This window comes from Eptesicus fuscus, chromosome 1 (assembly GCF_027574615.1).
Source record: "Eptesicus fuscus isolate TK198812 chromosome 1, DD_ASM_mEF_20220401, whole genome shotgun sequence".
Classification (NCBI taxonomy): Eukaryota; Metazoa; Chordata; class Mammalia; order Chiroptera; family Vespertilionidae; genus Eptesicus; species Eptesicus fuscus.
In genome coordinates, this window is record NC_072473.1 from 90767775 (window position 1) to 90781972 (window position 14198).

Sequence of the window (14198 nt, forward strand, 5' to 3'; positions counted from 1 at the left end):
TTCATAACTGTAATTTTGCTACTGTTAATAAATCATAATGTAAATATCTGTGTTTTCCGATGGTCTTAGGCTCTACAACAGCGGCTCTAGAACCACTAGCAGGGTCGCCTAAGACCATCGGAAAACACAGATATTTACATTACGATTCATTAACAGTAGCAAAATTACAGTTATGAAGTAGCAACGAAAATAATTTTATGGTTGGGGGTCATCACAACATGAGGAACTGTATTAAAGGGTCGGGGCATTAGAAAGGTTCAGAACCACTGCCCTAGAGGAAGAAACTGTCAGGATTGGGGAACCTTTTTCTGCCAAGGGTCATTTGGATATTTATAACATCATTAAGGGGACCATACAAAATTATCAACTTAAAAATTAGCTTGCTAGCTCTAGCCAGTTTTTCTCAGTGGTTAGAATATCGGCCTGAGGGCTGAAGGGTCCCGGGTTGGATTCCAGTCAAGGGCACATGCTCGAGTGTGGTCTCAATCCCCAGTGTAGGGCGTGCAGGAAGCAGCCGATCAATGATTCTCTCATCATTGATGTTTCTATCTCTCTCTCCTGCTTCCTTGCTCTCTAAAATCAATAAAAATATATTACAAAAATAAAAATAAAAAATATTAGCCTTCTAGACAATAGGGTAGTGAAGGCCTGGGGCAGAGGGTGGGACAGGCTGGAGGGGTGAAATGGGGGAAAAGGGAGAACATATGTAATACTTTCAACAATAAAGATTTTTTAAAAAAAAAATAGCCTGCTAAACACCTAAATAGACATTTCTCCAAAGTGGACATACAAAAGGGCAAGAGACATATAAAAAAATGCTCAAAGTCACTAATCATCTGAGAGATGCAAATTAAAACGACAATGAGGCATCACCTCACACCTGGCAGAATGGCTATCATCAACAAATCAACAAATGACAAGTGCTGGCGAGAATGTGGGGAAAAAGGAACCTAGTGCACTGGTGAAGCCACTGTGGAGAACAGTATGGAGTTTCCTCAAAAAATAAAAATAAAAATGGAACTCCCATTTGACCCAGTAATCCCACTTCTAGGAATATATCCTAAGAAACCTGAAACACCAATCAGAAAGAATATATGCACTCCTATGTTAATAGCGATTTTTCCTTCTGCACTTAGAAATCTGCATGGCCTTGTCTCGGGATAGAAAAATAAAAGAGGTTGGAGGAAAAAGAACAGAAGCCAGGGGAGAAAGGGGTGAGGTAGAATATGGAAGGGGAGTAGAAGGGTTGTGGGGGAACTTTCCTCTACCTTCCTAGGTTCCTTTTGCTGGTCTAATAATCAAATAGACATGAGACAGATTAACAAGAGAAAATAAGTGAAATTAATTACATATGTATGTATGGGGACCTCACATACATGAGAGAGTCAGAGACCCAACAAACATGAGATGTTCAGAGACAGAAAGGAAAAATGAGGTGTATATGGCATTCTAAGCTAAGGATGAGTAAAGTGCCGTGGGGCTTCAGAGGGGAGGAAGGTCATTCCCAGGCTGATAAGAGGAGCAGGTATTCAGTAATTAGGAGTTTGCCCTGCCCTATAGATAGATCACAAAGAGTTATTTCTGATGATAAGTCTTTTTATGGGCAAGGGCCCTAATTTAAATTCTTTAAAGGAGAGGTAAAAGTTTACCATGAGCCTGCAGGGTCTCTGTTGTTCCCTTTAGCTCAAAATAGTCTGCATACCACAGAGGCACATCTTAGGGTGACTGGTTCTGAATCCTTACAGGGTTAACAAGAAGAGAGGCAACCCTGAATACTTAGGAAACAAGAAGTCTAACTGGCTGGGCCTTGAGGGAGCATGGTGACTCTTTCTCAACAGCAAACCGAAACTTGGTAACTGCAGAGCAGATGGCAAATCCGAGAGGCTTCCGACTCTGAGGCCTCCTCCGCCCCACCCACCCCACCCTGAGGCCGCCAGGGCGGTCCTGGCTTCCCGGCCTGGCCGCGTCCGTCCCCCTTCGGGCGGACCACGCCCGCCCCCTCCGCCGAGAGCCTGGGAGCCCGGGAACCCCAGGCCCCAGACACTTGGCGTCCCGGAGTCCGGGGCCGGGGCTCGGCTGGTGGGGCGCTATGGCGACATGGCGACGTGATGGCCGGCTGACTGGCAGCCAGCGGCTGCTGTGCGCGGGGCTGGCAGGAGTGCTCAGCTTGAGCCTCACCGCGCCGCTGGAGCTCGCCACCGTGCTAGCCCAGGTCGGCGTGGTGCAGGGTCGAAGCCGGGGACCTTGGGCCGCGGGGCTCGGCGTGTGGCGAGCTGAGGGGCCCCGGGCTCTATGGAAGGGGAACACGGTGGCGTGTCTGCGCCTCTTCCCTTACAGCGCCGTGCAACTCACCGCCTACCGCAAGTAAGGGCCGGGCGAGCGGGCGGGCGGGGCCAGGAGGAGGGATCGCTGGGGATCCCGGGGTCAGGGCCCTGGGCCCCAGCCCCTTTCCGGATCGCGTGGGAGCCCCTCGGAGCCATTTGGCCAAAAGGTGACAATTAGGACCCAAAGCGCAGTCCCTACGTTTGTCACGTGATCTTGGGATTCCTGCCTCTCCAGGTGCGGTTTTGTGGGGGCAGCACTGGCCCGGAGAGGCTCAACGGGTTGGACCGGTGAGGAGGTGGAATGGGACAAAAGGAGATTTGGGGAACGGAGTGAAGAGATCTCCGCAGATGGCTCCTAACCATTCTCAAAGTCCACCAACTTGGAAACTGCCTTGGCTAGCCTAGGAGAGACCCCTTGGAGAGACCCCGAGTGTATGCAACTGTCTGTGTGACCAAAGTCCACAGAAGAACGTGTTTGATAGGGGCAGAGGGCTCAATCCATTGCCACAAAAAGGCCAGATTTCTACACACACACACACACAGAGAGAGAGAGAGAGAGAGAGAGAGAGAGAGAGAGAGAGAGAGAGAGAGGAAGAGAGAGAGAAAGAGAGAGAGAGAGAAATGAAGCCTGCCTTTAGCGTCCAGCAGAGGCCACAGCTGCTTCTCATGCTCGCTGGCCTCATTCTTCTGTTAGGGCTTTAGGCTTACCTCAACAGCTGCTTCTTAGGAAAGGATGAGGCCAGATGAGTCTTAAAGCTCCCTCAGAGTTCAAAGATGTTTTCCTTTTAGCTGGAAACAAAGCCTAAAAGAATGAAATGGTAAGTGATGGAATTTCAAAGAGGGAATATTCCTATATTAGGAAGGGGAACACAGTGCCAACTCTGAAGACTGACCTTGGCTCTGAATTAGACAAACAGCCCACAGTCTTGACCACATTGTTCAGCCTTGGAGACTAATAGTCAAAGAATTTTGCCTTTGGCTCTGGGAGGCCAGAGCTGGAAGGCTCACCTGGCAGCTGACGAGCAAGGTGGAATATACACTGAAATTATTACCTCAGTCAACCTTATCACTGAGTCCTCCAGGCCAGGGCTCATTTCACCTACGCCTGGGAGTAGAGTTACCTTGTCTTCCTCTGGGAAGGGAAGATAGTGAGAGCACCAAGCATTTCTGTCAAGGCTCTCTTTCCTCCCCAGCACCCCATTGCCCTCAGCAACTTCTGGCCTGAAGTCTGTAAACAGCTGAGCTGTAATGGCTCATCTTCTCCTCACTTCACTTTCTTCTCCACAAAGCATACCCAGGGGAGGAAGGCAAACCTTCAAAGGCTGGTTTAAGTATTGTGGCTTTTCTGCTAACCACCAGTATACCTGTATACATCATTTGATTTTTAAAACAGGTTTATTGAGATATCATTGACACAAAAATTGTTTATATTTAAAGTGTACAACTTGGTATTTTTATATACACTGAAATTATTACCTCAATCAAGCTAATTAACATATGTCACCTCTATATAGTTATTTTATGTGTGTGTGTACATGCATGTGTACATCATTGAATTTTTTAAATTCCTGCCTCCTTCCATGTAAGGTCCATAGCATGAGAAATATGCCCATTTTACAGATGCAGAATTGTACTCCGACTGGCCATACCATTAATCAATGACAGCTGAGCTCCACTGCTGGGCTTTCTGACTTCAAATCTCATATTCTACTACATCATGCTGCCTTTCTCTCTGTCTTTATTTCACATTAATTTAGCAAGTCTTCACTAAGTACCCATCATGTGCATAATACTGGGAATGAGGCAAGGATGAAAGGGGCATGGTCCCTGTGCCCCAGAACTGAAAAGTAATAGAAGAATAAGAGTAGTGTGTCCATAGTGTGTGATTGCCATGGTTGAAGTGCTATAGAAATAAACACTTCCGATGAGGGATGAGGAGGAAGAGATGTGAAGACTTCACAGAGGAGAAAAACCATCTGAGTTTGGTCTTACGAGAATGAGTAGGAGTTTGCTGGGCAAAGACGGGGAGAAAGATATTGCAGGTAATGTCATGAGCAAAAGCGCAGTGGTGGGAAGGCATGTAGTATGACTGGAGCATAATGTGTGTCTACAGCAGTAATGGGAAATACAGCCAGAAAAGCACGTTAGAATCAGATGTTGGAGGGTCAGGTTAAGGAGTTTGGACTTTTCTTGGTATGCAAGAGTAGCCGTGGGAGTTTTTTCAGGGGGACGTGCTCTGATTAAAGCAATTCAGCAGGAATAATTGTCACCTGGATGCAGGGTAGGATGACTAGAGAGGAGGAAGACTGGAGAGGGGTGGCAGGAACAGTTAGGAACCTATTGCACTGACCAGTAACAGCTGAGGACACCTGAAATAGACTGGTGACAGTGTGAGTAAAGAAGATTTGATGCATGGGAGAGGAAGAAGAGATAGTTATTAAGCTAGGTTTGCTAATATTTTTTTCCCTGCAAGATTGTGTTTTGTTTTTTTTTTTTGTTCTTTCTCTTTTTTTATTTAATAAATCTTTATTGTTCAGATTATTACAATTTTTCCTCTTCCCCCCCCCCATAGCTCCCCTCCACCCGGTTCCCACCCCACCCTCTGCCCTTACCGCCCCCCCACTGTCCTCATCCATAGGTGTGTGATTTTTGTCCAGTCTCTTCCCACACCCCTTTCCCCCCTAGAATTGTCAGTCCACTCCCTTTCTATGCCCCTGATTCTATTATATTCACCAGTTTATTCTGTTCATCAGATTTTTTTATTCACTTGATTTTTAGATTCACTTGTTGATAGATATGTATTTGTTGTTCATAATTTTTATCTTTACCTTTTTCTTCTTCTTCCTCTTCTTAAAGAATACCTTTCAGCATTTCCCTGGTTTGGTGGTGATGAACTCCTTTAGCTTTTTCTTATCTGTAAACCTCTTTATCTGACCTTCAATTCTGAATGATAGCTTTGCTGGGTAGAGTAATCTTGGTTGTAGGTTCTTGCTATTCATCACTTTGACTATTTCTTGCCACTCCCGTCTGGCCTGCATAGTTTCTGTTGAGAAATCAGCTGACAATCGTATGGGTGCTCCCTTGTAGGTAACTAACTGTTTTTCTCTTGCTGCTTTTAATATTCTCTCTTTGTCTCTTGCTCTTGGCATTTTAATTATGATGTGTCTTGGTGTGGTCCTCTTAGGATTCCTTTTGTTTGGGGTTCTGTGTGCTTCCTGGACTTATAAGTCTATTTCTTTCACCAGGTGGGGGAAGTTTTCAGTCATTATTTCTTCAAATAGGTTTTAAGTATCTTGCTCACTCTCTTCTTCTGGCAACCCTCATAATTCGGATGTTGGTATGATTGAAGTTGTCCCAGAGGCTCCTTACACTATCTTCATATTTTTGGATTTTATTTTCTTTTTGCTTTTCTGGTTTGGTGTTTTTTGCTTCTTCGTATTTCAAATCTTTGACTTGATTCTTGTGGTCCTCTAGTCTGCTGTTGGATCTCTGTATATTATTCTTTATTTCAGTCAGTGTATGCTTAATTTCTAGTTGGTCCTTTTTCATATCCTCGAGGGTCTGTCTAAATTTATCGGCAGTTTCTAGAAAATTCTTGAAAAACCTTATAACCATGGTTTTGAACTCTATATCCAGTAGTTTGCTTTCCTCCATTTCTGTCATTTGTGACATGTTTCTTTGTCTCCGCATTTTGGCTGCTTCTATGTGTTGATAGAGTGGCTTTGTGTGCTAGGTGTCCTATAGGGCCCAGTGGCTCAGCCTCCCTAATTACCTGAAGTGGACACTCTTGGTGCACCCCTTTGTGGGCTGTGTGCACAGTCTTGTTGTAGTTAAGCCTTGATTGTTGTTGGTATCACTGGGAGGAATTGACCTCCAGGCCAATTGGCTGTGAGGATCAGCTGAGTCTACGATGGGAGAACTTCTGTGTTGGAGACACCCTTATGAGGCAAGACTTGCTTCAGTGGGGCTTTGGTGCTCACTGAGTCTGCCCCCTGAGTGTGTCCTTTATGGATCTGAGGAGTTGTAATCTGGATGGTCCCACTCTGACCACTGGGTACATTGGCTCTTGGATCTCCAAGGAGGTACAAATTTATCCTCTGCCTGAGGCCACCCAGCAGGAACTATGGAGAGATCTGCAGATTCCTCTTCTTTGTTTGGGTTTTGGAGGTGCCCAGATGAGGCCCAGCTGTGAAGCAATGCAAGCTGCTGTGGGGCCTTGGGCCTTCTTTTGGATGTTCTGGGTCTCTCTGACTCAGCTGCAGTTTGTTAGGTAAGTTTAGATTTCAAAGGACCAGGCCATCCATATGCAAAAGCCTCTGCACACAGCTTAGGTGGGGCAGGATCTCAGGGCGGAGCAAACAGCAATGGCTTCCCATCTGCCCTGCCCTAAGAGGCCCTCGGGTCTCAGTGTCCCTCGGTAATAAACTGCAAGCACCTCTGAGAGAAAGCCACCCTGAAGTTCCGCCCAATGCCAGACAGTCCAGTTTCTCCCCGTATGAGTCTGGGTCCCCAGAGTCTCACGCATAACTGGAGTTCAGCGCATTTGAGAGCTGTGTCTCCTTCCCGCTTGAAAAAGACAGCCATGTCCTCAGTTGCCAGCCCTTTCCTCGCGCGCCTCCGTACCTCTGCACTTTACTTCCGCAGCTCCTCTGAGTCTGAGTGTGCTTTTCTCTTTCCTTCTAGTTGTAGAATTTCCACTCAGACCGCCTTCCTGTGGTTCTGGATGATGTCCGTTTTGTCTTTTAGTTGTAGTTTTGAAGTGGTTGTGCGAGGCAGCAAGTTCAGGTGTTTACCTATGCCGCCATGTTGGTTTGTCTTGAAAGATTATTTTCTTGGCTGGTGAGAGGTCAATGGGGGGTTGGGGGGAGAAACAAACAAACAAAAGATTATTTTCTTTCTTGAAACTTGAAGGTAGTATTTCATCAAATGGCTAGGCATAGGTAGAAAGTAAAGTGGTTGATTAATCATGGTGCTATCCTTCCTACATAAAGAAGATGCTTTTGCTCCATCATTATACTGATTCATATCTACTCTTTCCTGACCATGAATTTGCAAAATAGTTGGCTGGGGGTAATGGTACAGCTTATGATCATGGATTTTAGCACAACAAACATCCCAAATGTTCAGAGAATGGAGTGGTTAAGTAACTTGTCCACAAACACAATTAATGACAGAGCTGGAGCTTGAAACCAGGTCTTCTGGCTCCACAGTCCAGGACTCTGCCCACCATTGTGATGCTGAAATGTCTACTTGCTTGGACTAATTATCAAAAGAGTCCATTCAGGAGAGTCTATTAGGAGCTAGGTACTTGTAATAAATAAATAGAACCTAACAGGAAAGATGACTTTCAAATACATCAAATAGTAGACCATCACCCAACTTTACACCACAACTGCTCGTCTAGCTATATAAGCATTGCTTTGGGTCCCTTACAGCTCTGAAATTGTTCATAACCAACACCAACTCCTTATTGTGTAACGACTTCATGAGCTTGTGTTTGGCTGCTAACCTGTATTAGGTCAAAGTGTTAGAAGTTCTAACTACATATATCCAGGGCGTGTGTAATATTTGTGTGGCTGAAAAGAAGGGGTTACTGCTGTTCACCAGCTTATCCAATCTCATTGGCAAAAACTACTGTGCATGTGGGGGTCGGGGGAGAAGAGCATAAAGGGGAACACTGGTACCCTGACCAATCAGACAAGATCTTAAGATGTGGGGACCAGGATGACATTATCATTGGCCTTTTAGGGTTGCCTGCCTTGACTCTGTGATTCTAAGGGGAACCAATTAGTGGTCATTGTCTGTGTCAGATGGTCAAAGTTTGAGAAGAAGGGACTTCCTTTGGTTTTTACTTTTTTAAAATATGTTTTTATTGATTTCAGAGAGGAAGGGAGAGAGAGAGAGAAACACCAATGATGAGAGAGAATCATGGATCAGCTGCCTCCTGCATGCCCCCTACTGGGGATCGTGCCCGCAAGCGGGGCATGTGCCCTGACTGGGAATCAAACCATGACTTCCTGGTTCATAGGTTGATGCTAACCACTGAGCAACACCAGCCGGGCTGGTTTTTTCTTTTCATTTTGTGTATTTGATAGTAATACATGACTCTATAAGGTAATCTGATATAAGACAGGGTTCTTCTTCCTAGTTCATCAAGTCATTCAGCCAATCAAAAGCTTATTTCCTCTCCTGTTACCCTTATCAGTCGTTTTTTCAGCAGGACTATTGAACTCTCTTGTGATCTATGCTGAGTGTTAACACAGTGTCTGTCACATTGTAGATATTCAATAAATGGGTAATGGATTAATTAATGCCATGGAAATGGCCAAGTGGGATAGGGAATAAGGACAAGCCAATGAGAATGAATGGTGTTTCCTTTGGCATTCCGAACTCCATCTTCAGATTGCTCCAATTTGCTGCAGTCCACTCCTCCAGTCAAGCATTTTCATTTCCTCAATCTCCCCTTCCCCTTCTAAGGTCCTCCCCCCAACTGGACTGGCTAGAGGAGAGAGGACTAAGAAACAAGGAAGTGTGGCCCAACTGGTGTGGCTCAGTGGTTGAGTATCATCCCAAGCACCAAAAGGTCGCTGGTTTGATTCCTGGTCAGGGCACATGCCCAGGTTGTGGGCTCAATCCTCAGTAGGGTGTGTGCAGGAGGCAGCCTATTGATGTCTCTCTCATCAGTGTTTCTATCTATCTCTCCCTTTCCCTTCCTCTCTCTCAAAAATAAATAAAAACATTTAAACAGAAGAAACAAGGAAGTGTGCAGGGAGTGAAGCTGAGGTAAATGTCCCATTGATGGTTGCCAGATTTAGTTACCTGCATCTTTAAAAGGTAGCTGGTTGACTCAGATGATTGTTTCAGGTGATGCAGTTAAAGTACATTAACAAAATGAAGTAAAGATTTTCCTACAGCTTGAAGGAGATTTTTTGTTTTGTTTTGTTTTTTGTTTATTTGTTTTTATCAGTGAGTGTTTACTTGGGAGCAAGGAGCCATCCTAGAACCCCTTAAATAACTGCACCTGAACACCCACTCATCTTATTTAGGGCCTTGATTTTCTGACAAACTGGAGGAGCAGGAAAGGCATTTCTCCTGCTAAGTTTGAAAGCCAAAGCACTAGGGATGTAAGTTTGAAAGCCAAAGCAGTAAGGATGTTCTACAATGCATTTGTTTTATCCTAGCTCTGTTCACTTTATTTTTTTATTTAAACCCAGCCTTACTATCTCTCTCCCTCTCTCCCTCCCCACTCTGGCAGAAATCTTCCCCCCCCCCCTGATTTTCAAGACCTTTATTATTTTATCCTCATCAGCAAGATGGAGTGAAATTTCTTTGTTCTTGACTAAGAAACATGTGTCATATAAAAATCTCCTTATAACAATTTCTGCTGAATAGGCCCTCATGCCTGGAGGTGTGCTCCTTCCAAAAAGAGGAAACTGTAACAGAATGGCTTTGTATTTTGCATTTGGAAAAGCCCACCCAAAGCCATTTTTAATGCATTGTAAAACTGAAGAGGAACACAAAACATAATCTAGCAAACACCTACATCCAGAATTGACATCATGGTAGTATAAAAGATACCTCAAATGGTTTTTTTTAATAATAGGATATAAAATGTTATAGATCAAGCTACAGTCCTCTTCATTCTCTTTCTCAGTCCATCCCCTCTTCCACCTTCCCAAAGGTCTATTTCAGGCGTCCTCAAACTACAGCCCGTGGGCCACATGCGGGTGTTTTTGCCGTTTTGTTTTTTTACTTCAAAATAAGATATGTACAGTGTGCATAGGAATTTGTTCATAGTTTTTTTTAAAACTATAGTCCGGCCCTCCAACGGTCTGAGGGACAGTGAACTGGCCCCCTGTTTAAAAAGTTTGAGGACCCCTGGTCTATTTTATAGTTTTTATATGTATCTATATCTACCCATGAATAATTTATGATTTTGTGGATGTTTCTTAATTTAAATAGATCATTGTTGCCCTAGATGGTTTGGCTCAGTGGATAGGGCATCAGCCTACAGACTGAAGGGTCCCAGGTTCGATTCCAGTCAAAGGCACATGCCTGGTTTGAGGGCTTGATCCCCAGTAGGGGGTATGCAGGAGGCAGCCGGTCAATGATTCTGTCATCATTGATGTTTCTATCTCTCTATCCCTCTCCCTTCCTCTCTGAAATCAATAAAAATATTTTAAGAAAAAATAAATAAAATAAAATAAATAGATCATTGTCATAGATTATGTCATTCAGCAACTTACTTTTTTCATGCAACTTTATGATGTGTTTGTTATTACATAGACCTAAGCTCATTCATTTAAACTATACAGTGTCCATTGTATGGTGGTTTGACTTTTTCACACTTACTAACAATGATGTAAGTGTGTTCATATGTACATGTTCAAGAATTTCTCTAGAAATGGAATTGCTGGGGTGAAAGTAGGCAGCTTTTTTTTTTTTTTTTTTACTAGATACTACAAAGTGGCTGTACCAATTTGCACTTCCACAAGCAGTGGGTGAGAGGTCCTGCTTCCACTCATCCTCACCATCACTTAATATTATAAGACTTTTTAATCCTTACCAATCTGCTAGGTGAGAAATGGTATCTTGTTATTGTTTTTATTTCCCTGACACTAGTGAGGTGGTACTTCTCTTATAATTAAGCCAATATGTTTTTTAAACTCAATTGCTGGGGATGTTCAAAGTCATCATTTCAAACAATTTCATTTCTTTTAAGTTTCAAAAGAAGCAAAGTAATACATTACAGTTTGATATTTACCAAGTACTTCTGCAAATTTACACCCCACAGGCAAGCCAGAGTTGACAGTTATGTGGATAAACAAGGGAAATGTTTAAAGTGAAATGGGGAAGGACTTAGGTTAGCTATAAATAAGAGAGTTGGGCATAACTAGAATTATATAAATATAGTAGATTTGAATGTGTTAGTTATTAATCCTAATTCATTAGTATGGTAGTTTTCACTTTGTAAAGCATTTCCAAATGCTGGAAGATGTGAGAGTGATATAGAGCATTCTAGCACAATCTATAGCTGATTCCCTTGGCCTTCATCCTCTGTTTCCTCCCAGGTTTGTCGTACTCTTCATGGATGACCTGGGCCATATTTCCCAGTGGAGTGCCATCATGGCTGGAAGTCTTGCAGGCATGGTTTCCACCATTGTAACGTATCCTACAGACCTCATCAAAACGCGCTTAATTGTGCAGAATGTGCTGGAACCATCTTATAGGGGGATCCTCCATGCTTTTTCTACTGTTTATCAACAGGAAGGATTCCTGGCCCTTTATCGAGGAGTTTCCCTTACAGTTTTAGGTAAGATGGAAATTTTTTCCTTGTCCATGGAAAGGCTGCATTCTTTGACATATATGAATAACTGTATGCCTTTTTAACCAGTTAAATCCATTTTATTGAGGTCAAGGTCATATGAACTTAGTCCATATAAGGTCACCTAGCTTCATTCTATTCCACAGCTGTATACCCCACTCCTAACTTTGACCTTTTGCACCCCAGAGTGGGGTGGATGACAGTGCATAGATGTGCCTCTGCACAAACTAATAGGAAGACAATCCCACACACTCCTCATCCAACTATGGGAAGGAGTCTCAGTGTGCATACATGCAAATATGAGCACAACCATGGTAGCAGTTGTAGCTTCTGTGGTCTTTGGAGCCTGTGCCAGGACTATACACACACAGGTCACTGGAACCCCCAGTGGCCAAAACAGCAGACTTTTGCTCTTTGTCTGATCTTTGTTGCAACATTTGATGAGATTGATTACCCCTTCTTCTGGAAACTTGGCTTCTAGGACCCACTGTCTCCTGGATGTCTTTCTTATGTCTCTGGCAGCTTTCTTGTCTGACTCATCGGGCTCATCTGACACTGCTAGGCCCCTACATATCGCTATTCCCCCAGCTCCTTCCTTAACTTTTCCTTCACCCTCCATACCCTCCTTAGGTGGCCTCATCTAAGCCTGTAGCTTGAACAAGTATCATTATACTCCAATGACCCCTAATATAATCTCTATAGTAACATTTATTGGTGCTTACTATGTGCCAGGCAGTGTGTTAAATGCTTTGCATACAGATTCTCATTTAAGCCTCATTTTACAGATGAGGAAATAGATGTTTAGGGATGCTAAGTTAGCTGCCATGGTCACATGGATAGAAAGTGAAGGATGCCAAAACCGGTTTGGCTCAGGGGATAGAGCATCAGCCTGCGGACTGAAGGGTCCCAGGTTCGATTCCGGTCAGGGGCATGTACCTTGGTTGCGGGCACATCCCCAGTGGGGGTTGTGCAGGAGGCAGCTGATTGATGTTTCTCTCTCATCGATGTTTCTAACTCTCTATCTCTCTCCCTTCCTCTCTGTAAAAAAAAAAAAATCAAAAGTGAAGGAATTTAGCAATATAATCCAGAGCCCTCTCTCTTAACCACTGTCTGCTACCAATTCCCAGTGGCAGTATGAATACCTGCTATTGGACACCTCACCTGATGCTCCCTTAGTCTCACACCTGCTCTCCTCCTGTGTTCCCTAATGAATAAGACCTTTCTTTCACCCAGTGGCCTGAGACAGAAGAAACCTAGATTCACTTCAACTCTACTTCTCACTCCACTCTTGCTTTAGTCACCAAGTATTTTCAAAATGACCTCTTTGAACTCTCAAGTCTATACCCCTTCTCCATCTCCATCTCCTCTGCCCTAGGTCGCACTCTCTCATCACCATCTTTCCCATAGACAAAAGAAGCACCTTTTACCTGCTCCCAGTCTTCGTTCTCTCCCACCCCACTTTGCCCTGTGCACTGCAGCCAGGGTGTGGTGATCTCTCTAAATGCAAAATGATCATTTCACACCCTCACTCCACGGCCCTCCTCACAAGGCTTCACTGCCTCCTGAACTACAGGGGAAAACCCCAATTCTTTATAGCCTCCAGATCCTTCAGGACAGCTCGTCTAACCTCTCCTGTCACACCTCCACTTGCGCTGATGCTCCAGCCATACAGAGATACTTGCATTTCCTGGAAACATTTCTCCCTTTGTACTTGCTGTTCCCCCTGCCTAGACTGCCTGTCTACTCTATGTCTGATGAACTCCTATTAGTTCCTCAAGACCCAGTTGAGAAGTTCTCTCTTCTGTGAAGTCCTTCTTGATTCCCCCAGGCAAAATTAACTCCTCTCCTGGTGTACTTAAAGCACTTTGTGTAGCCCTCCCCACTCCAGCCCCACCCTTATGGCACCTATGAGCTGTCTCACCACTAGATGGTGAGCTTCTCCAGGAATTAGCCTACTTACTCTTTATATTCCTGCACCTGGCCTAGGTCCCAGCACACAAGTTTCACACATGTTTCCCAAATGAAGGTAAATGGGGGGTGGGTACATCGTTTTGAAACAATTTTTTAAATCTTCAGTCGAAGATATGTTTATTGAATTTTGGAGAGAGAGGGAGGGAGGGAGGGAGGGAGGGAGGGAGGGGAAGAGAGAGAGAGAGAGATAAAGAGAGAGAGACATCAATATGAGAGAGAAACATGGATCGGTTGCCTCCAGTACATACCCTGACTGGGGATTGAACCCACAACCTAGGTATGTGCCCTAACAGGAATCAAACCAGTGCTCTTTGGTGTATGGATGATGCTCCAGCCAACTGAGCTACCCAGCCAAGGCTGATACATCATTTTAAATGTGTTTATTAAATATAAGTATTATATTATTTCAAGGACAAGCAACCCCACTGTGTTATCCTCTCTTTTAAATCCCTTTTTGAGGAAGAAATTTAGTCACTCTGTAAAATTAAGATGGTTCCCAAAGTTTCTGGAAGTTTGTGAAAGTGCCATCTACTGTATTTCTTGCTCACCATATTTTCCTAGGAAGGTGAGGATGCCAT

At 44.1% G+C, this 14198-nt stretch overlaps 1 protein-coding gene across 1 annotated transcript in view; it reads left to right on the top strand.

The window, feature by feature from the left end:
- The first annotated feature begins 1947 nt into the window (after positions 1–1947).
- SLC25A43 (solute carrier family 25 member 43) overlaps positions 1948–14198 on the top strand; it is a 34318-nt gene continuing 22067 nt past the window's right edge. Inside the window, exons 1-2 of the mRNA XM_008156836.3 lie at positions 1948–2364; positions 11396–11637. Coding sequence (XP_008155058.1) covers positions 2090–2364; positions 11396–11637 — 517 coding nt within the window. The 5' untranslated portion in view covers positions 1948–2089. The remainder of the gene's footprint in view (positions 2365–11395; positions 11638–14198) is intronic.